Raw genomic sequence first — 24,242 nt, 5'->3', positions numbered from 1 at the left:
AAGAGAAAGGGACTGGGGTGGGGGTTTTCCTCTTAGGTTCTTTTTTTTAATTTCAGGGAAGAAAAATGCTCCCTGTTTTGTTCCCTATCCATTATTCTTTTAGCAAACTGGTGGCTTTTAGAGGCAGAAAAGACCTTAGAATCAATCTTTTTTTCTTTTGCGGTACGCGGGCCTCTCACTGCTGTGGCCTCTCCCGTTGTGGAGCACAGGGTCCGGACGTGCAGGCTCAGCAGCCACGGCTCACGGGCCCAGCCGCTCTGCGGCACGTGGGATCTTCCCGGACCGGGGCACGAACCCGTGTCTCCTGCATCGGCAGGCAGACCCCCAACCACTGCGCCACCAGGGAAGCCCCTTAGAATCAATCTTGTCATTACATAGATGGGAAACCAAGATCCAGAAGAGATGTGACCTTCTCAAGGTCATAGAGTAAATTGGTAGCAGCGCTGAGACTAGAACGGAAGTTACCTTCTTCAAGGTATGCTCCTCTTCTCTGCGTGACTTTCCTCAGTGCTTCTTTCCCAGGCAGGCTGGCCAGTTAGCCGAGCTTAGGAGGGTTCCTGTGCCCATAGGTATTGCATTGACATACGGATCCTTATCTTGTCCAGAAAATTCTGCAGTCTGGCTCTCTTTTTCAGGTTCCATGGGCACAGGCAAATAATGCAGTGTTTGGTCAGAAGATGCTGGAGGAGGTAAGGGACCAGTCCCCTCACAGGTGACAGGCCCACCTAGGGTGCTGGCCTGCTAGCTCCAACTAGGATCCGGGTCCTGGGGATCAGGGCCAGGCCAGACATTGCCCTATGTTGTCCACAGCAGGAAGATTTGGATATGGGAACGGTCAAAAGCAGGCAGGAAGGATTCATGGGACAAGTCCAGGGCGTCACTTTCGGCCACAGGGTCAGATTTGTTTAGCCCTGAAGGGCAGGAATGGCAAAGGCAGAAACGGGGTCAAGGGGGGCCGGCACAACCACTGCCCACAGGGCCAGCGGGAGAGACGGGGGCACACCTTAATGTGAACGAAAAGGCAACTCAACATCTGCCTGCCACCCCGTTCACAAACTACTCAAAGCCGCACAGAAGAAATGACCTTTAATGTCCGACTTTGCTTCCAACCCCGCCAAAGTGCCACCGTTCAGTGAAGTACAGGAGGGGCTTGCGAGGTACTAAGTCACGAGACAAACAATGCCCTGGGTGCCTCCTGGGCACCCACTCGCTCTGCCCCCGCGCGGGCGGCCACACACACGCACACACGCAGACCACACGTACACCGCACAGACACACGCACGTGCACCCACGGTTAAATACATGTACAGAGGGACTCGTTTAGATATATACACAGAGAGAGAGACGGAAATCCCGGCTGGCGTCGGGTCTCCCAGGCTCTCAGCATGCTCGGCCCAGCTCTCCGCGCTGTACCTGGCACCCATGCCCCTGCCAGAAAAGCAGCTGCCCCTCTCCCCGCCCCCTCCCCCCGCTTCCCCGTGGGGCCCTGTCTACCGGGGCCGACACTCCCCTCCCCCCCTCCGCCCGCCCGCCCCCCACGATGATTGGCTCCCCAGGGAAAGGAAGCGGTGCGCGGGGCCCTAAAACTGCCCGGGCGCCAGGGGCATGTTGCTTTTGAAGCCGGGCTGCCCGTTGGCCACGTCGGCTGCGGCCTCGTGGCCCCCGTGGCTGGCGTCTCCGTCGGTCCCGGGGCTCTCGTGCTCCGCCAGCAGCTTGAAGGTGAAGAGCGGGCTCGAGTCGTGGCGGCCGCGGCGGCCCGGGGGCTCGGGCGCGGGCAGGCTCAGGAGGGCGCCAGGCGCCTTCCACTCCGGGAAGGCGCACAGCTCGACGGGCGGCGGCGCGCCGCGGCCCAGGTAGCCGGGGCTCGGCGAGGCCGAGGGTAGGGTCCGCTGGCTGCCGCTCAGGCAGCTGCCGCTGTCATCCAGCGAGTCCTTGCGCGACTGCGACCGCTCCAGCGAGCCGCCGCGCGTCCACGGCCGGTAGGTGTAGGCGCAGCCGCCCAACAGGCGGCGACGGCGGCGGCGGCGGCCGCCGCGGCACTGGCACCCGAGGATGCGCACGAAGGCGCGCTTGAACTCCTTGCTGGAGCACGGGTAGATGATGGGGTTGAGGCAGCTGTTGAAGTAGCCCAGCCAGAACACCACCTTGAACACGGCGTCAGGGGGCTTCAGGGTGGAGAACAGGGAGCCTGCAGGGGGAAGGGGTGGGGTGGGTATGGGCAGAAAGACAGACAGCAGTTGGTGAGTAGTCAGACCCCTCTCTTCGATGTGATCGACCCAAACATTGTCAACCTGTGGCATTCCTGCCTCCAGGCCTTTGCCCAGGCCAGTTCCTCTACCTGGAATACTGCCCTTTACATCTCAAAATAAATGACTCCTACATTCTTTTTTCAGGCCAATCTCCATCACTTAACCTTTGCCCATAAAATCTTTTCTGATCTAGCTAAAACAGCATTCAAACTCCCGTATCTCTAGATTTCCTAGGGCAGTGCTTACCACTTTCTACTCAAATGATAATAATAATCACCCACAATTGTACAGCTCTTGGGTCTGAGGCACTGTATTGGCACTTTACCTGTATTATTTTATCCTTCACAAAATGCCATGAAGTATTTTCCATGGCAAATATGAGATGTATTAAAGACCTAAAGGTGAAAGGTAAACCTTTATAAGGTAAAAGAAGACAAGGTAAAGGATGATCTTATTGATGGAGAGGTGAAGCTTAACACTTCAAAAAGATAAACTATGGGGCAAGAATGGGAGAAGATTATTTACAATGTCTAAGACAGTCAAGGGATTGATATTTAGAATATATAAGGACTCCTGAAAGTCAACAAGAAAAAGACAGCATTCCTAGTAGATAGTGGGCAAAGAAAAGGAACAGGCAACTTACAAAATAGGAAACCCGAGGTCTAATGAGCATATGCCAAGATGCTCAAACTATTAGGCAGTCAAATAAAGTGAAAACCACAGAGTGATAGAACATCTGTTAGGTTGGCAAAAATTAGAAAACTCGATAGTGCCAAGTACAGACAAGGGTGTGGAGACATGGGAAGTCTCCTGCTGGTGGAGGCAGAGGCTGTGAAGACCTTCTGATCCCATTAGGAATATAGATACCTCCTGACCCAGCAATTCTGCTCCAGGGCAGAGCTCTCAAAGAATTTTCACACAGGTCCATCGGGGGCCATGTACGGCTATGCTCAGGGTGGTGTTTATGGTGACAGAGAGTTGGAAAACACTTGGGTGCCCCTCACTGGGAATTATGGAAAGGTAGAGTGGAGTACATGCATAGCACAGCAATTATGCAGTACTTAGAAGTCCTGGATGACATGTCCAAAAAGCAATATGGAAAGATCTTAAATACATTGTTCTTTGTGAAAAAAGTAGGAAACAATGAGATTTATACCATAATATCTTTTGTTATAAGATACAACCAACCACACACATTTTCAAAAACATTTTCAAGTTAAAAAATATTATACATATCAAATACAAAATGGGTGCCTAAGGGTGAGGCAGAAGGAAAGGGGAATAAGGGATGGGAATAAAAGGAAATAAATCAATAAAGTAAGAGAGAGGCCTGGCTTAGATCGATGACAATGAGGTGCTATGAATTGGGAAACATGATTAACTCATCCCTGTGAATTTGAGGTCCCAAAGCATCTAATGGCAATATTAAGTTAAAAACAATTCCATTTTAAATGCAAGGCAGTTGAGACTTGGAGAGGTTAGATGACTTGCCCCAGGCCACGCAGCATGTTTGTAATATAGCTGGGATTTAAACTCAATTCTGTTTGAATATGAAACGTGATTTTTTGTTTTGAATGCTATTAATCATACCCTCTGTGGAAAAATGAGAAACTATTAAAAAGCAAAAAGGAAAGAAAAAATATTTTAAAAGCACACATACCCATAATGCAGAGACATCACATTTTGGTACATAAACTTTCAGATTTTTTTCCTGTTGTATATATGTATGTAAATGCTTTTAAAAATGCAAATATACTTTACAGAACATTTCGTAACTTCAAACCGTGTCCCTAAGCCAGCCACTCCACCTGCAGTACAGTGACTTTTGTATTCCTGTCTTATCTCCTCTGTTACAGTGTGAGCTTCCTGAGGACCTGGTCTTTGGGATCACCTTTGAATCCATTTGTTGAAGGAAGAACAACTGAATGGGAGAAATCTTAGCAAATCGTGAAGTCCAACCTCCTCGCTTGGCAGATGGAGACACCGAGACCCAGAAAGTGGCTGAAGATCCCACAGTTGTGGCATAGATGCTACAAGAATCCCTATTTTGTATTGCCCTTGAGTTTCCCCCCTGTAGCACTTGCCCTTCTTGATTATTTGAGCTTTGGCTTGTTGTTACAGGGAGCCTCCAACTTCTCTGCTTGGCAATGCAGGGGTGGTGGCTGGGGGGAGATGGCCAGAGTTCCTGGTGCGGGGTTAAACCAGAGAGGGGTTAACTTGGAAAGAAGGTTATCCATAATCCGGGTAAGTGCTAACTATACATAGAAGTATGCTGACCCTTCTCAACTGTGGGTTAGCTCTAGGTGGGGGGGGGCCAATGAGGGCGCCACCTCGTGGCCTGATTTGTGACAAGGCTTGCACCATTAGGTTTTTGTCCCACTGTCCCAGATTCTCCTTTGGAATAAGACACTGGACAGAAGGCCCCAGTGGAAATGCAAATATGACGTGTGAACACCTAGTACCCATGATGGGGTGAGTTGTTTCTGCCTAGGGGGATGGTCTTGTTTCTGTCACTGAGTCTAAAGGGCATAGTTAAACTGGTCTTGACAAAAATGGGAAACTGGAGAATAAATTTGGGGAAGTGGAGAGAGAGAGGTAACACTTGGAAACCTTGTGAATTACCCTGGACGGTAAATGCTGGTGAGCGTGAGCACAGGTAGGCACACCACCCATGAGGACATGTTAAGGCCTGGGATAGAGGCTGGGGAGGCACAGACAGCTGTGGCAAAGGTGGGCAGGATCCAGAGCAGGAAAGCATACTTGTAACTCTTGACAAACTTGTAACTCTGCTTGCCAATCCTGTTGAAGATGTTAGTAAAATGGTCAATAAATGGCTTAAAGGGTGTGTATCCTGAGGGACCAGCTTTTAAAGGATACACAAATAACAATAGTGCTAATAGCTAATATCAGAACCGTCAATCACATTGTGTGTGCTCTTGTACACATCTTACACTAAATCCTTTACACCATTTGCGCATTTAATGATCACAGTAATCCCTAGATGAAAGGACTACAGTTGGTCCTATTTTTTTTTTTAAATATTGACATATGTCCTGAATTTTAAAATTTATTTATTTATTTATTTATGGCTGTGTTGGGTCTTCGTTTCTGTGCGAGGGCTTTCTCTAGTTGCGGCAGGCGGGGGCCACTCTTCGTCACAGTGCGCGGGCGTCTCACTATCGCGGCCTCTCGTTGCGGAGCACAGGCTCCAGATGCGCAGGCTCAGTAATTGTGGCTCATGGGCCCAGATGCTCCGCGGCATGTGGGATCTTCTCAGACCAGGGCTCGAACCCGTGTCCCCTGCATCGGCAGGCAGATTCTCAACCACTGTGTCGCCAGGGAAGCCCCCAGTTGGTCCTATTTTATGGATCAGGACACCAGCATATAAGAGTCGTAGCTTTTTACATTTTTATACATTCATTCATTCATTTGTTCATTCCTTCATTCCACAAATACGGAGCTCTGCTAAGTGCCAGGCATGAGGCCAACCTGTGGGGATACAGACAAACAGGGGTGTGGGCTCTGCCCTGTGGCAGTCCACAGGCTTGTGGAAAGGCTGATGCATTCACAATTCATTGCCACAGAACACACATGGCTTTATGATAGGGGCATAAGTATCATTCTGTACCCCTGTGCCACGTGGCATTTCTTTCTAGGTTCTTCTTCACCTCCATCACAACGGAAGCACCTTGTCAGGGATAAAGACTGTCTGGATCTTTGTCTTTATTTTCTTACAAAGCACTCTCCAAGGACCATGGGGCTGAGATGTGCTCAGCCAAAGGGAAGGGGGTGATGCTGACTTTTCTCATGGCATTTACTTACAGCCACAATTTGAGTTTGGGCTCCCTGAGTTACTTGTTCCTCTGAGAAGAAGGTCATTCTTTGCCTTCAGCCGCTTTAGGCAATGTGGCCTGGTGACTTGAGCTCAGAGCTTGGGATCACAGAGGCCTGGTTTTGCATCCTTTTGGTGTATTGGCTGTTTGACTTCTGAAAAGTTAATTGGCTCTCTCAGGCTAAATTTTCTTATCCATAAATTGGGGATAACATCTGCTTCATAGGGTTATTCTGAATACATGAAAATATCCATGTAAACATACGTGACACAGGGTCTGGCACCTTGAAAATTCATAAATGGTGGCCATTTTCCAAATATACTTTATATCCTGGCCCATTCATTGCCCTCTTCCAGGAACTCTGCTCTGATTAACCCTACCCGACTCAGACTGAATTCTTCATTCTGTACCCCACAGAACATATACAATCAGACCTTATTCTGTTATTTTATTGTTTGCCTGTTAATTAAGCCATCTCAGGGCTGGCTGAGTCCTTGTTTACCACCCAGACTGTAAATTCCTTCTGGGTAGAAACCATATCTTTATTTCTTTTCTTTTCCTTTCCAGATTTGTATATTTTTATTACAAAAGTGACACAATGGAGAATGAATAGGGGGAGCACAGAGAATTTTTAGGGGAGTGAAACTACTCGGTATGATGCTATATTGGTGGATATATGCCATTATACCTTTGTCAAAACCCATAAAATGTACAATACCAAGAGTGATCCCTAATGTAAACTGTGGACTTTTGGTGATTATATGTCAGTATGGGTTCATCACAGTACCTTCCTGTCAATTTGAATATGAACCTAAAACTGCTCTAAAAAATAAAGTCTATTGGGCTTCCCTGGAGGCGCAGTGGTTGAGAGTCTGCCTGCCAATGCAGGGGACACGGGTTCGTGCCCCGGTCCGGGAAGATCTCACATGCCGTGGAGCGGCTAGGCCCGTGAGCCATGGCTGCTGGGCCTGCGCGTCCGGAGCCTGTGCTCTGCAACGGGAGAGGCCATAACAGTGAGAGGCTTGCGTACCGCAAAAAACTAAAAAAATAAAAAACAATAAAGTCTATTTAAAAAAACCCTCACTGACCCTTAAAAAACTAAAAATAGAGTTACCTTATGATCCAGCAATCCCACTCCTGGGCATATATCCAGAAAAGATGAAAACTATAATTCAAAAAGATACATGCACTCCAATGTTCATAGCGGCACTATTTATAATAGCCAAGACATGGAAGCAACTAAGTGTCCATCAACAGATGAATGGATAAAGAAAATGTGGTGTGTGTGTGTACACACACACACACACACACACACACACACTGGAATATTACTCAGCCATAAAACAAAATGAATGCCATTTGCAGCAACATGGATGGACCTAGAGATTATCACACTAAGTAAGTCAGAAAGAGAAAGACAAATACTATGTGGTATCACTTATATGTGGACTCTAAAATGTGGCACAAATGAACTTATTTACAAAACAAAAACAGACTCACAGACATAGAAAACAAACTTATGGTTACCAAAGGGGAAGTGGGGGAGGGATAAATTGGGAGTAGGGGATTAACAGATGCATACCACCATATATAAAGTAGATAAACAATAAGGATTTACTATATAGCACAGGGAAGTATATTCAATATCTTGTAATAAACTATAATGGAACAGAATTGAAAAAAAGAATATATATATATCCGAATCACTTTGTTGTACACCTGAAACACAATATTGTAAATCAACTATACTTCAACTAAAAAACCCCTCACTTACACCTGCTAAATTAAAAAATTACACATTACAAAAAATCTATATAATATACAGTGAAAATCCTTTCTTCATTTAAGTGGACAGGACCAGAGTTAACAGTTTTGTTTTTATCCTTTCAGACGGATCTTTTTTAATGGGGTCATATACATACCTTTCCCCAAATTTCTTTCTTCACTTAGAATACATAAAAGATATTTCCCCATGTCACAGCATTACATTCTGTCCTCTGGATATAGAGTAGTTCACTAAACTCTTTCCTGATGATAGTCAAGTAGGTGATTTCCAATTTTTGGCTATTACAAACTGCAGTAATGACAAGCCTCATGCATTTCGCTTTTTGCACGTTTGAGTGTTTCTGCAGGCTAACCTCCTTCACGAGCAATCACTGAGTCAATTCCACATTTAAGTCCTGACAGCTAGCCAAACTGCCTTCTGAACTGGTCGTACCAATTTACCCTCCTCCCATCGACTGTGTATGAATGTGATATTTTCCCTACACCTCCACAACTCTGGGTGTGGTCAGTTCTTAATCCTCACGTGTTTGGAAGCTGAATAATGACCTCACCTACCCTCTTGTTCCATTTGCATTCTACTTTGCTTCGTCCTCCTGCAGACCCCAGCATGACTCTCGCACCCTGAGCAAGCCCTCAGTGACTTCTGACAACGACTGCCCTTTTCTCGTTAGATTCCGATTCCTGGGACAGAATCCTGGTTCTCTCACCAGACACATGACCCTGGGCAAGTTTCATACTATACCTAAGCTTCAGTTTCCTCATCAGTAAAATGGAGCTAATAAGAATACCACCTTCCCTGGGTTGTTGTGAGGATTAAACATGGTAAAACATGTAAAGTTCTTACTAGCTTGTTGGGTACCAGGTTCCTGCCACCTCAATCAACTCTGCATTAATGCTTAGTAACCAAATAATAATTATTCCTGTAAACCACTCATTGGGCTGGAAATCTAATTACAGGAAACCTGTTTGATAACTTGATGTATCATTTTGGGTAAGTTGCTTTCCCTTTCCGGGCCTCAGTTTCCCTCCTTTAAAAAAATGTATTTTTTTATTTTACTGAACTAGAGTTGACGGACAATATTATGTTAGTTTCAGGTGCACTACATAATAATTTGACATGGTTTCCCTCCTTTAGTTGAGTGGTTTGATCTGAGTCCTGTCCAGCCTTAACATTCAGAGTCTCCTCGAGGCCAGAGCTAGAAGTCCTGCCCATCTCCAGACCCACCACAGAGGGGCAGTGCGGGTCAGGGACTGGACTGCCAGCTGCCTTGGATTCCACACATATGTTGAACCCTTCCCTCCTCCCTCACCTGCCAACAGCACAGCAGCCACGTGGATTAGTGGCCCTGTTTGCTACGCCAGCCTGCCCTGGGGGGGAGCCAAGAAGCCCTCGTTAATTAGGGAAGGTGCTGAGGCCCTTGGGGCGTGAAAGCGGATTGGTGACAGGGATCTTTTTCTCTGGGCACCCAAACAGACCTTTGGGGGCCAATGAAGCTGCCAGGAGAGGAAGCAAATACCAATGGGAAATGTGGGTTCCTGGAAGCCTGCTCTCTCTGCTGGAAGCCAGGGCTATGCCTGCTCTTTGCCAGGGCCACTAACTCGCAGTGCATGTCCCTGAGCCTGTCTCCACTTCTCTTGCTCATGAAATGGTCCCACGCTCTTTGCCCTGTGTCTTAGCATCATGGCTTGGCAGGACTCCGAAACCTTCTTCCTTAACAGAAGGTCAGTCAGGGTGAGTAACTTGCTCAAGGTCACTCAGCTGGTGAATGGCAGAACGATGGCCAGAACCTGTTCAAATGTCCTTCAATTGATCCAACAGAGATTTATCGAGACAATGGAGTCCAGTGGTTAAGGACCTGTTCAGACATCACAGGCAGGTACAGCTGGGTTCAAGTGCTGACCCTGACTTCCCAGATGAGTGAACTTGGGGAAACTACTGGAGCTCTGTTTCCCAGAAAGTGGGGATGGTGATAATTCTTTTCTGCATGGATGAGTCGAGCTTAGGCTTGGTAAGTGCCTGGCATGTTGAAAGCATGCAAAGCTGTACTCAAAGTACAGTCTGACTGCTTCAAACACAACTACTGTTACTATTGCCAACACTGCTATCACTGCCAGTACTACTGCCAAGAAGATGAAGAAGGTGGCGAACAGGATTAGATCTCCCGTGCAGACCAGGCCTCGGGACTCTCACCCTGCTGCTCTTTCCAATACAGGCCCAGGAATGGGACTCCAGGTAGTTCTGGAACTTGATGAAATTGTATGTGATGTTCATGCATTTTTCTGGGGGAGAATCCATAGCTGTCATCATGGGCTTGGGTCAGCAACCCTGAAAGGGTTAAGCCTCAAGTCTAGGCTAGACCCATCTCAAGTCTAGGGCTTCCTAAGCATCAGTCATTCTACCACCCGGACCACCCGTTACTTAATGCTTTTCTTTAAATCAACTCACTTTCGGTATCTAAGCTAAATTTGTTTTAAAAAAGGAAGCTTTCTATCATCATTTAAAAACCTGCATCATTTGCTATAAACAGAATGCAATGGTAGAGAAAAATAAGATGAAAACTAAACAATATTAGCACCTCTGGATGCCTCCATACAGTAGTGGGTCTGAGCCTGCTCCCTTTTTCAGAAAGGGAGATTAGCTGGGGTTGAGGGGTGTTGAAGACTTGCTGGCCCTAAACTGAGAGGAATTCATTCCTCTTTGAGGACCCAAAGGATTGAAAGAGAAGTGAACAGGGAATATTTTCTCACTGGAGAACCCAGCCCCTGGCACACAGTAGTGCTAAATAAATATCTGTTCACTGACCGACCGATTGAATATGTGACTCAGAGTTTTTTGTGCCATCTCTAGCTGTCACTTCAAGCTATCTTGCACATCACTCAGATCTGTAGTCATTTTGAGTAGCATTATGGGTGCAGCCCTGGGAAACCGCTTGCGGGAGGCCACATGGCTCCACTCGGTTGCCTCTTGCTAGCCTCTTACTGAGGTTTTTTAAACAGGTCAAATGAGACAACACCTCTGAGAGGGCTTGGAGGGGTTGAAAGCTGCACACCTGGATGGGGTGAGCAGGAGGCAGAACTTGAGAGCGGAGGGATGAGGCAGCAAGCAGATGGTGCAGTGAGCCCACTCACATCACTTGGGCTTTGCATGCCTGAGGGCGACTTAGAGGCATGGTGAAGTGCAAGGATCAAAAGCTAAAGTGGCGACTTCCCTGGTGGCACAGTGGTGAAGAATCTGCCTGTCAATGCAGGGGACACAGGATTGCGCCCTGGTCCCGGAAGATCCCACCTGCCGCGGAGCAACTGAGCCCGTGCGCCACAACTACTGAGCCTGAGCCCTAGAGCCCACAAGCCACAACTACTGAAGCCCGTGCTCTGCAACGAGAAGCCACCGCAATGAGAAGTCCGCGCACCGCAAGGAAGAGTAGCCCCCGCTCACCGCAACTAGAGAAAGCCCGCACACAGCAATGAAGACCCAACGCAGCCAAAAACAAATAAATAAAATAAATATATTTTTGAAAAAAAGCTAAAGCGGAGCAGGACCAGCACAAGGAGAAGGACTTCTTGGCTGGACCATGGTCCCAATGGGTCACCTTAAGGTGCTATTTAACAGATCTGAACAGTGAACCTCCCTCCACTCTTCAAAACCCCAGGGTTTGTTTGTGGAGTAGTAGCTACTATTTAACAAGCTCTTATCCTGTGTCAGCCACTGGCCAAATGCCTAAATATCTTTACGCCCATTACTCCTTCAACCTGTCTGCTCCAAAGGCAGCCCAGCATGACTGCGCCTGGCACGGCTCTAGGGGGCGCCACTTCGCACTGCAGTCTATAGCGTTCCTGGTGACTGGGTCCAACCTGCCGCGCCCGCTGGAGGCCACAACTATTACACTTGGGGGAATGGAAGGCAAGTTGCTCCAGGTCACAGACCTAGTGGGGGATAGAGTTTGAATATGAATCCAGGAAGCCCTAACAGAAGCTGTCAATCACTTCCAATACAGTTCATGGGGAAACAAAATACACATGTTGGTGTGCATAAAGGACAGGAAAAATATACATGAAAGGAGACATCAACCATGTATATCTTTGGGTGGTGAAATTATGCATGAATTTTCCCTCTCTGGGCTTTTTGGTGTTTTCCAACATTTTCTCCATAAACACGAATTAGTTTTGTAATTGGGAAAAATCCAATGAATATTATTTTAAAAAAATGAAAAATGAATCAAAAGATACTGTGTGTATGGGGTCCTAGTTATATGTCAGCCAACTATCTTATGTTCTATTTCATTTAATCCCCCTGACAGTTCTATGAGCAAAGTGGGATTATCCCTACTTTACAGATGAAGAAATGGACCTGCAGCTAGAAGGCAACACTTGCGCAAGGTCCTCCACAGGTAAGAGAGAGAGAGAGGTTGGAAATGAGATTTTTTGTTGTTAAGCCCAGCAGCCTCCTCTGTTAGTTCCTGATGTGCCTGTCAGTTCCCTGATGTGCCTTATCCTCTTACTATAGGGCTCTTTAATATTCCTTCATTAAATACCGGTTGAAGGAATGACCAGTGGGTGGGCTTGGAGACTGCAGCAAGGCATAGAGGGATGTAAAGCATCATTTATCTGGTCCCCCCAGGGCTGGGTGGTTTGTAACATCCCTCTGAGCTCTGATATTCTGGGTCTGTAGGATTATCAATTTGATTTGACTTATTTCACAGTCAGCATCACACAAGCAGACATCTCAAGGGAGCCAGTGGGCGGTGAAACCATTTTGATCAGCTTGTAAATAGAGTGGAGCTCCCTTTCAATGTGGCTGTTATTAGGAGCACTTGGCTACACCTTTAGCCAAGCCAAGTCTCCCCAGTGGAAACAGTCTGGTCCAAAAAAATTCAAACATTGAAAACACTAGTTGCTAATTCTTTCAGCACTGGCTTTGTGAAGGAAGTTTCCTTGGATTTGGAAATTCCCTTCGAGGTTTTTCCATTTTCATTTGCTGCTTAACCCTGGAATGAGATCACAAAATTGTCTAACAAATACAGTATCCTTGGGGCCAAAGAGACACATGTTAAGATTTACAGCAAATACTGAAAACAATAATAATCACCAGAGCTACCATTTATAATGAACTAGGAACCAGTTATTAGGTACTATGTTTATAAATATTCTCTCATACAATCCTTCCAGAAGCCTTGCTATTAATATATCTCATTTTACCGATGAGGAAACTGAGGTTTAAGACATTAATGAAGTCACATGTCTAGTAAGTGGTAGAGTTAGGATTAAAGTCTAACTCTGAAGTCTACTCACTGGTTCTTACTCACTGTTTAATAATAAGAAAAAGAAGCTACTATTCATTTCCTTAAGCACCAGGCAATTTCTCCCTCAACTGGGAACAATCTTTCTCTTCACCAAATTGTCAAAGTATTTTATCTGAGGCTAAAATATGGCATTTATTACTTTCTATATTGAATTACAGCTGCTTAGGGCTATGCCACATCTCCTCAGATTAGACTGTGAGCTTCTAGAAAAAATAGTTCATGTCTGATTCTTCTCTTTCTGCTCAGGGCCTAGCACAGTGCCTGACACAGGACAGGCACTCAGCCAACATGTGTTACAAGAATAATATTAGTAATAAAAATGACAAAACCAAAAATACGTTAGCCTCTGGCTACTCAAAGTGAGGTTCATGGGTAAACAGCATCAAAATCACCGGAGTGCTTGTTAGAAATGCAGAATCTCAGTGATCCAGTGAATCAGAAGCTGCTTTTTAACAAGATCCTGAGGTGAGAAGCATTGCCTTAGTCCACATTATAATTTTATTGTAAAAATTGTTTTCCTGGGTGTCTTGGGCTTCATGATGGGCAAAGGCTGGGTTCAGAACCACCTCACCATGGGACTGACTTCCTTGTCCCAAACCCTCCAGCGGCTCCTGTAGGTTATAGGATAAAGTTCAAACTGCTTCGGCTGGAATTGAAGACCTGCTCAACTTGGCTGCAACGGACTGATTCTTCACAACACGAGTTGACCTTTCCGGCTCCTTTCCCTGTATCTACTCTGTCCACTGGTCTGAGATGCCCATTCCTTTCCCCTCCTCCTCTCCATCCCTTCCAGGCCTGGCTCAGATTCCTCCTTGTCATAACCACAGCCCATGATGCAGAGCTTCCTGTGAAGTGTGAAAGCAGAAGGAAGGAGTGAGTAGGCTGTGAAGACCTGCTCAGATCCAGGTAACCCGACACACCTTAGCTAATTTCACTCCCACAATAAGGCATGAGGGAGAACTGGGTTCTGTAATTCTCAATTTTCAACTTACAGATGAGGAAATAAAAGTCTTCAAGTGTATGGAACTCACCTGATGTTATACAGCTATTAAATGGTAGAGCTGGTATTCAAACCCAAATCTGCCTGGTCTCAAAGCTGGGCAGTTTTCACAACACATGATACTGCCTCTCAACTCTTAGAATAGTTCTGGTTGGGGGAAGGCTAGAATTATTTACTTCTTATTTATAATGGTCTTTCTATATATTTTATATGGTCATTAAAACACAGAAGCCAAGAATTTTGTGGCACTCTACCTCGATGGTTCTTAACCTGAAAATGCTGGTTATGCAAATAATTTAGCATCATATAATTTCAGGGGCTCACAGACTCACTGAATCCCATCCATGGGTACCCAGGAGGTGCACAGTCACCAGATTAAGAGTCTTCTGCTATTCTCTCCACAGAATTCTATCACAACAGCTGTTGAACTTATTTATTTAAGAGTCTGTCTTCCTTGTTTACAAGCTCCTCAAGGCCAGGGTCAACCTTACTTTTCCTGTTTCTCTAGCACCAAACACAGAGCTTGGGTTATAGTGAATGTGTAAAACTATTTGTTGAGCACATAACCTCCTCTTCATGTGCCTGGCTCAGTATCTGGTTCATAGTAGGTGCTAGGTAAATGGTTGTGGAGTGATTCTCTTGCTTATAATGTGCTTCCTTCCTCTTCTGTATTTAAATGGTAACCACAGGCCAATGCCCAGTCAGTTTTCATCTTCTTCCTGAAATCTTTCCTGACTGCTCCAGGCTGCTTCTCCTATTTCCCATCAAAACAAAGGCCATACCACATGGATTCATATGGAATGTCATTCTTAAGAGATGTGCCACTTGTCTCTTTAGGCAGCATCAAAGCTCTTTGAAGACGGAGTCTGTGTTCTGTACTTCTAGCACAGGACTGGGCATGGGGTCCGTGCCATCAGTTGCCTGCTGGTTACTTGATGGACCCATTCCAACTTCAAAGAGGGAAGCGACCTCTTGGCTTAGGCCCAGAGTTGGGAGCAGATGGGATGGAGGACTTTCTGCAGCACTTAAGGGTCTATCTTTGATGCCAAACTGAGTGTGTTCCATGCTTTGACCTCAATGGCAATTTCCCCATAGAACCCTTTTAAAACTGAGTGTTGGGGGGAACATATGTGAAGGAAGCGATACAACTTTATGAAGGGGCATAAAAAGAAGACATGTATAAATGGAGAGACATAGCTTGCTTTAGTATAGAAAGTCTCCAAGAAAACTTCAGTTCTTCCCAAATTCATCTGGAAATTCAAGATAATCTCATTAAAATACCACCAGGTTTTTTTTGGGGGGGCGGTAGAGGGGGAACCTAAATGATCCCAAACTAAATATATGGAAGAATACAGATTATAGAAGAATAACCATGAAAAAATAGCCAGGTCAATTAAAATAAATAAAGAGGAATGGTGGGAGTGGTGTGGGAAGATGGGGAAACTTACCCATACAGAGAGTAAAATCGATCATAAAATCATATCATACCATAAAAGTAATTAAAAATACCAGGGCAGGAGGTGCAAGAAAATGCAGATAGATCAATGAAATTATACATTTATAAACAGAACCAAATATCCATGAGAATTTTATATGCCATTTCAATGCCTGTGGGGAAAAAACAGATTATTCTCTAAGTGGTGTTAGGACAACAGTCTCTAGCTATTTAGAAACAAATAAAGCTGGATCTCTACTTTCTTACATTAAAATAAACCCAGATGGATCTAAGATTTTAAATATTAAAAGATTATTAAGATATAAGAAGATGGAAGTGAATATTTTTTATGATTTTGAAATAGGAAGGATCTTTTTAAGTATGACAGAAGTTCAGGTTCCATAAAGAAAAGTATTGCTGTGTTTCCCTAGACATTTTTATAAGGTCATAAACTTTGAAAACAAACTTATCAGAATTGAGAGAAACATTTGTAAATTAAAGGACAGTAAAAGGAATATTTCTAATACACAAAACTCTCTTTCAAATCAAGAAGACAAAGCAACTCAATAGAAAACAAAGCAAATCATATGGATGAGGAAGTAACAAGAATAAGTACAATGGACAGCCAGTGAATTAATGAAAACCTCATGAAATCATTTACAAAGCAAATAATGCGAATTAAAAAGCAGCAAAATATTTCAGGTCTATTAGTTTGGCAAAAGTATGAGAAAACAGACATTTGCATGCATTCTGTGTGGGGCTACAGATTTTGGGTGGAAAACTGGTGTTATCTGATACAATTTAAATGAGCATAACTTTAGCTTTTGATGTAAGTACTCAACATCCAGGAATTTATCCTACATAAGTACTCTTAAAAGGGAGCAAAGATAAAAGTACAGGAAACTGCAGTAATGTTCCCCCCAAATGGGAAATAACCTAAATTCCAGCCATAGGGGATTATGAAATAAACCACATAGCATCCACGCATTGAAAAACCATACATCTATTAAAATGGTAAGCTAGGTCTACATGGAATGAGGCCCATGCCAGAGTTAAGTAGAAAAAATAAAATTTCAGGAGAGAATGTCTAATATCTGATTTTTATAAAAAACATTTTTTTTGTGTGTGTGCGTGTGTGTGTCTTCATAGAAAAAAATCTGGGTGAATGTGAAAAAAACTGTTCATAATGGTTATCTCTGGAGGATGGCTGTATGGGAAGATTTTCACTTTTTATTTAAAATTCTTTTTGCAATGAACAATCATTGCTTTTGTAATTAGAGGGAAACAGGGAGAGAGGCAGGCGGGAAAATGAGAGAGAGAGAAAGAGATAGAGAGAGTGGTTGAGAATATAGGGGGAAAGACCCAGCCTAGGGCTAGAAGCTGGCCGACCTTTATTCAGGGTCATCACAGTTCTGGGCCTCGTTTCCTCATGTATGAAATGAGGGGGTTGCATTAGCTACAGGGGCTCCCTGCTTCTTGGATTGTCAGCTGTGTTCACTCCATTGCAGAGGTGGAACAGATATGAGGGGGAAAATTTACAGATATACCTGTGGCCAGAGTGTCTTTGAGCCTATAACAAAAAGGCTGTGCAATACTGGATGCTGCCCTCAGAGGGAGCAGATGAGCCTGCTGCTTGGCTGAGAAGCTCGGTACCCTGGGATGAAAGGCTCCAGAAAGAACAGGGACAGTTACTGGCTTTGGGGAATCAGGCGGTAAAACGCTGAGATTGGACCACTTAAGCCATTAGGCACCGTGCAACGCCTTTCATCCCTTCTCTCAGCAGCTGTCCACTGACTCCCCTGCCTTCCTCTTTCTGACTCATCCCTCTGATCTGTCCTTTGGCTGGTGGTAATCCAAACTTTTTCCTATAACCACTGGCTTGCCAGGTTCAGGTTGGGACCCCTGCACAGCTCTGCATCTCCTCTCCACTTGTCAGGCCTGGTCTGGGATGCACTCCTCCTCTGGGGGCCACACCTGGGCGTCATGCCTGCCTTGTCACCTGCAGCCCTTAGAGTGAATGATGCCAGCCTGCTGTCTCTAGGGCGTCTTGTCTTCTCACCAGAGCCCTCGCCTGCCTTTCTTTATCCTGAGGGCCAGGCACATCGCTGGTGTCATGAATATTGTATGATGAAATGATTAGTCTTTGCCACTGCATACGTGCCGCTGTCCAGATTTTAGCAAAGCAGGGCCTTCTCCTGCTTCTCAGTCCAGGTCCACAGACATGCCATAAAATGACCCTGAAATTGCTGCCCTTTCTCATAGCTCGAAGGCTCCTCATTGCTAGGAAATTTGCAGATGCAAGTGCCCGAGGGACAATTTACTGCTCAACTCAGAGATGGCCTATAGGACAGAGAGCTGGCTGGACTTGCTGCATCCATGGGAGAATGTTTTCTGAGAGTTTCCCTGAAGGGACAAGATGTAATTCAGTATTTACTGCCTATGCTGTTTATATATGTGTAGCCCAGACATCAGCTGGGGGCCTTTCCACCCCTTGAAAGCTAGGCGAGATGATTGTGAATGTCCCTTTTCCATAACCCTGGGATGTCCAAAGCCCTCCCTCAAAGTCTCTGGATTCCTGGAGTGGGGCAGGGGGAATAACTTCATTCCCACCACTCTGCTTCTTGGGCTCTATTTCCCTTGATGCCTGCTCTGCTTATACCACCTGGAAGCAGTGCTGGGCTCCCTGGCCCCCTCCTTGTCCTCTCTCACCTCAGCTCCTCTCCTCGCAGATTGCTCCAAGAGTTCCAAATTCTTATTGATTTTTTAGGCAATAATTTCTGTTCTCTCTTCTGGTAGCTTTGGCATCAGCCTTGTTGAGGGCAGCGAGGAAGAGGGGCATGGAGGTTGTGATGGGGGGGGAATGGGTTTCACTTTCTACCTTCAGCTCTATTTAAGATTTTTCCTAAAGACAGTTCCTTTCCTCAAATTACTAGATTTTCAGAAAATACAATTTCTTCACCTCTTTCATGTAAATATACATGAAATATATTCTCAGTTTGATGCAGGTTTTTAGATTATTGCTTGCAGCGGGAGGTCCCCAAGCTTTGTCCCACTTTACAGAGAGTCTTTATCGAACATCCCTTAGGTACCTGGAACTGGTTGAGAATTTAATCCAGGAGATTAACATTGACTGGGGAAGCAAGGAGATTTCAACAATTATTTTATTCAGTACCTATAAGCCGGTGAGGTGAATACAATTTTATGCCCATTTTATGGATGAGAAAAACTGTGGCTTAGTGCAATTAAAGAAATTGCTCAAGATTACACAGTGGTGGAGATAGGATTCAATTCCAGGTCTGACCCTGGAGCAACTGATCTTTCTGCACCTCAGTGCTGATTCCCACAGACGGGGGACTTGTTATATCCCTGGAATGTTCTGTGTGAAGGCACCTAGAAGAAAACCAGGAGGTGCTGGTCACATGTTGGGATGGAGAGATAAGTGTGGGTGATAGTTTGGGAAGGAGGAGTTACTTGACTTTGCTACTTTCAGAGAACTTTCCTGCAAAAACGATTTCATCTTCGCACATTTTGAGGAGACAGGAGTTGGAAAGGCAGGGAATTGCATCCCCTTTGTGCATGAGGGTGCAACGGCAGTGGGGCAATGTGTCTCAGAGAGCTGGTGACCTCAGGATGTTTAGAGCCTGAGAGAGGAGGCCTGACTTCCTGTGCAGTGTCCTGATCACAAGTTAGGTGGAGAAGTCGTGCTGACTCTCGTGATAGTTCGAAATGGACTCAACGTTTACGATGGTGCCCAAGAAAATACAGAAGATGGTGGTGATCTGAATTTAATAACGACAACAATAAGAATAGCAGTTACCGTCTACTGCTTACAGGAGGCAAGCACTGTATCAAACTCCTAACATACATTATCTAACTCTGTACTCAGAACATTTCAATGTGGGAGGTAGAGTTACTGTCCCCATTTTACAGATGTTGAAATTGAGGCTTAGAAGTAATTTGCTCAGAGTCACAGAGATATTAAGTAGTAGAGTTTCTGCTCTCCCATCTTCTGCTATTTGGACCTGGTGAGGAAGGCCATCAAAACACCAAAGACTAAAAGGACATGTAAAAACACTGAGCAGATTCCACAAGGGAGTACAGGGTGCAGGGGGAAACAGAAGAGCCATGTTTGGGTGTGAATATACTAGTTTTCAGATGACTTATGTTCCCAGCCAAATCCAGGAGGAACTGTAATTATTTAGAATTGAAAAGTCATCGTCTGCCATCTCCTGGCCTTGTGAATGTAAGTCCCAGGGACCCAAGAAGGTGGGAGGAGAATGGATGCTTAACTCACAAATCCTTCCATCATCTGTAGATGGGCAATGCCAAGAACATAAGCGAGAGGACAGGGCATAGGATGGAGAAAAATTAATAAACAGAGATCAAAAGATAGAGTTAAGCCAGACAATAAAAGGGCAGAACAGCCCCCTTTCCCATCACCACCCCTCCTCACATTTCTGACGAGGATATGGTGGTCTTGTGCAAAATGAGACCCCAAGGTGGCCATGGACGGGCAGCAAGGACAGGGCAGCTCAGGTTCCAGCCTGAGGAGCTGCCTGCATCCTCTGTGTGTGTCTCGTGGTCTGGTAGCCCTAGCCTGTCTATCCAGATGGAGCTGAATTCTCCACTGGGTCACCCAAAAGGTGACCCAGTGAATTAGCAATTCACTCCAGAGTGCTAATTCCTCTGTCCACCTCCTTCCTCTCAGGCTGGGACCAGATGTTCCACCCCCAATTCTGAAAATGCTACTGAGCCTCAATGGATCATTATTAAACACGGCCCCCAAAGCACATGCTCAGGCCAAGGAAAGTTCCCAGAAAAATCTTCCTGGCAAAGCAGCATCACAGCAGATGGATGGGCAAGGTCCTGGCCCTCATGCTCCCCTCCCCTCTTGTCTTCATCCAATGCTTCTGATAGGAGAGGGGTGGGTAGGGTTGGTGGAGGCTTGACTGATCTGGGATGAGGCTTTCCAGACCATAACGGAGCAAGATGCGAGGGGAGATCGTGAAAGACACTAGTGTGTGAAGAAGAGCATTTGGCAGAAGGAGCCTTGTTCTTTGGAGGCTGCTGAAGCGCACCAATGGGGTCAGGTCCAGTGATGGCCTGTCCATCTGCTCGGAGGTCTTACTGGTTTGGTGGAGGACAGCATGACCTCAGGAGAGAGTTTTGACCGGGGTACCTCCACTCCACAGGGCAAATGAACTATTTTAGTGCCTAGGCATTTTATTCCAGCATCTTCTGATCTGGTTCCTTACACTGCAGGATTGTTAAAAAGAACAGTCTGGTGAAACCAGCATTTGACTGGGTTCATTAGCCCTGTTTTTAGTTTTAGTTTCAGTATTGTTGATATATCGATCCTCTAGCAAGCATAGGAGTTCTTAATGGTGTCTGTGAACTCCTGAAAAATATGGGGTTATTTGATGTGCACATGTGCATTTTCTGTGTAGCTGCTTCATAGCTTCCATCAGATTCTCAAAGGGGCCCATGTACCAAAAAAAGGATAAGAACAATTGGTTTAAAGAAAATCAATGTTTCAGTTGGGAATTGGGTTGCACGCATGCTCTAAAGAGCATGAATAAGCTATCAGAAGTCTGAGCTTCATTTCTCTAATGACAGTACAAATTAATAGTGTCCTGTGCTGGCGATGATGCAAGTGAGTGGGCATTCATATCCTGACGGTGGGAATATTGATTGGGACATGCTTTCTGGAGGGCAATTGGATGATATGACTCAGAGACCTTACAATTTTATGTTTTTAGTTATCCTGAAATTACAATTCTAAGAATTTATCTTAGTGATTAAGGGTGCTGCCTCTGGAGTCATTACCTATGTCACTGTGGGCAAATTACTCAACCTCTCTACTCCTCAGTTTCCTCACCTGTAAAATAGAGGTAATATTACTTATTCATAGGACTCCTGGGAGGGTTAAATTAGATAATATGAATGAGGTATCACCTCATACCGGTCAGAATGGCCATCATTAAAAAGTCTACAAATAATCTAGAAACAATAAATGCTGGAGAGGTGTGGAGAAAAGGGAACACTCCTGCACTGCTGGTGGGAATGTGAATTGGTACAGCCACTATGGAGAACAGTACGGAGGTTCCTTAAAAAACTAAAAATAGAACTACCATATGACCCAGCAATCTCACTACTGGGCATATACCCTGAGAAAACCATAATTCAAAAAGAGCCATGTACCAAAATGTTCATTGCAGCTCTATTTACAATAGCCCAGAGATGGAAACAACCTAAGTGTCCATCATCGGATGAATGGATAAAGAAGATGGGGCATATATATATATATATATATATATATATATATATATATATAATGGAATATTACTCAGCCATAAAAAGAAACGAAATTGAGCTATTTGTAATGAGGTGGACAGACCTAGAGTTTGTCATACAGACTGAAGTAAGTCAGAAAGAGAAACACAAATACCGTATGCTAACACATGTATATGGAATTTAAGGAAAAAAATGTCATGAAGAACCTAGGGGTAAGACAGGAATAAAGACACAGACCTACTAGAGAACGGACTTGAGGATATGGGCAGCGGGAAGGGTAAGCTGTGACAAAGTGAGAGAGAGGCATGGACATATATACACTACCAAACGTAAGGTAGATAGCTAGTGGGAAGTAGCCGCATAGCACAGGGAGATCAGCTCGGTGCTTTGTGACCGCCTGGAGGGATGGGATAGGGAGGGTGGGAGGGAGGGAGATGCAAGAGGGAAGAGATATGGGAACATATGTATATGTATAACTGATTCACTTTGTTATGAAGCAGAAACTAACACACCATTGTAAAGCAATTATACTCCAATAAAGATGTAAAAAAAAAAAGTCTACAAATAACAAATGCTGGAGAGGGTGTGGAGAAAAGGGAACCCTCCTACACTGTTGATGGGAATGTAAGTTGGTCCAGCCACTATGAAAAACAGTATGGAGGTTCCTCAGAAAACCAAAAGTAAAATTTCCATAGGCATATACCCACTCCTGGGTATATGCCTGGACAAAACTCTAATTCAAAAAGATACATGCACCCCTATGTTCATAACAGCACTATTCACAATAGCCAAAACATGGAAACAACCAAAATGTCCATCAACCTATAAATGGATAAAGAAGATGTGGCATATATATACACAATGGAATACTACTCAGCCATAAAAAAGAATGAAATAATGCCATTTGCAGCAACATGGAGGCAACTAGAGATTATCACACTAAGTGAAGTAAGTCAGAAAGAGAAAGATGAATATCATATGATATCACTTACACATGGAATCTAAAACAGGGCACAAATGAGCCTATCTACAAAACAGAAACAGACTCACAGACATAGAGATATGAGATATATATATATATATATATATATATATATATATATATATATATATAAAACTGAGTCGCTTTGCTGTACAGCAGAGACTGGTGCAACACTGTAAATCCACTATACTTCAATTAAAAAATAAATAAATAAAAAAGATAATACATGTAAAACAGTACAGTGCTTGAGTAATAAATACGCAATAAATGTTAGTTATTATGATTTAGATACAAGGATTTTATTGCCACATTATTTATCATAACTAAAATTTTGAAACAATCCCAAATATTCAACATAACTGATTGGTTTAATGATCCATATATCTCAACCATTAAAGATTAAATTAGTGAATATGATTTGAAAAGTGTTCATAATATAGCAAAAGACAAAGAGTAGGTTACAAAATAGAATGTACGATATCATCCCATAGAAAAATGGCTGAATAAATATGCATCAAACATTTCAGTAGTTATGTGTGAAGGATGGCTTTTTTACTACCTTCTTTTTGTTTTTCTGTATCTTCTAAACTTTTCTATAACGAGTATATATAACTTCTTGCAATAAGACAAAACAAACCCAGTAAAAGTTACTTGAATTAAAAAAAAGGATGACTGGAGATTGGTTCAAGATGGCGGAGTAGAAGGACGTGCTCTCACTCCCTCTTGCGAGAACACTGGAATCACAACTAACTGCTGCACAATCATTGACAGGAAGACACTGGAACTCACCAAAAAAGATACCCCACATCGAAAGACAAAGGAGAAGACACAGTGAGATGGTAGGAGGGGCTCAATCACAATAAAATCAAATCCGGTAACTGCTGGGTGGATGACTCACAAACTGGAGAACACTTATACCACAGAAGTCCACCCACTGGAGTAAAGGTTCTGAGCCCCAAGTCAGGCTTCCAAACCTGGGGGTCTGGCAACGGGAGGAGGAATTCCTAGAGAATCAGACTTTGAAGGCTAGCGGGATTTGATTGCAGGACTTCGACAGGACTGGGGGAAACAGAGACTCCACTCTTGGAGGGCACACACAAAGTAGTGTGCGCATCGGGACCCAGGGGAAGGAGCAGTGAAACCAGGGGAGACTGAACCACACCTACCTGCTAGTGTTGGGGGGTATCCTTAGAGGTGGGGGATGACTCTGTCTCACCGTGAGGACAAGGACACTGGCAGCAGAAGTTCTGGGAAGTACTCCTTGGCGTGAGCTCTCCCAGAGTCCGCATTAGCCCCACCAAAGAGCCCACCAAAGAGCCCGGGCAGGCTCCAGTGTTGGGTCGCCTCAGGCCAAACAACCAACA

At 44.7% G+C, this 24,242-nt stretch overlaps 1 protein-coding gene across 1 annotated transcript in view; it reads right to left on the bottom strand.

Moving 5' to 3' along the window:
* Positions 1–1,524: 1,524 nt before the first annotated feature.
* Positions 1,525–24,242, bottom strand: part of ADRA1B (adrenoceptor alpha 1B) — a 59,951-nt gene continuing 37,233 nt past the window's right edge. The window contains exon 2 of the mRNA XM_065873668.1: positions 1,525–2,188. Coding sequence (XP_065729740.1) covers positions 1,581–2,188 — 608 coding nt within the window. The 3' untranslated portion in view covers positions 1,525–1,580. The remainder of the gene's footprint in view (positions 2,189–24,242) is intronic.

This window comes from Phocoena phocoena, chromosome 3, assembly GCF_963924675.1.
Source record: "Phocoena phocoena chromosome 3, mPhoPho1.1, whole genome shotgun sequence".
In the NCBI taxonomy this organism is placed as follows: Eukaryota; Metazoa; Chordata; class Mammalia; order Artiodactyla; family Phocoenidae; genus Phocoena; species Phocoena phocoena.
The sequence above is the reverse complement of the archived record's forward strand: the minus strand, read 5'-3'. Positions and strand labels throughout refer to the sequence as shown.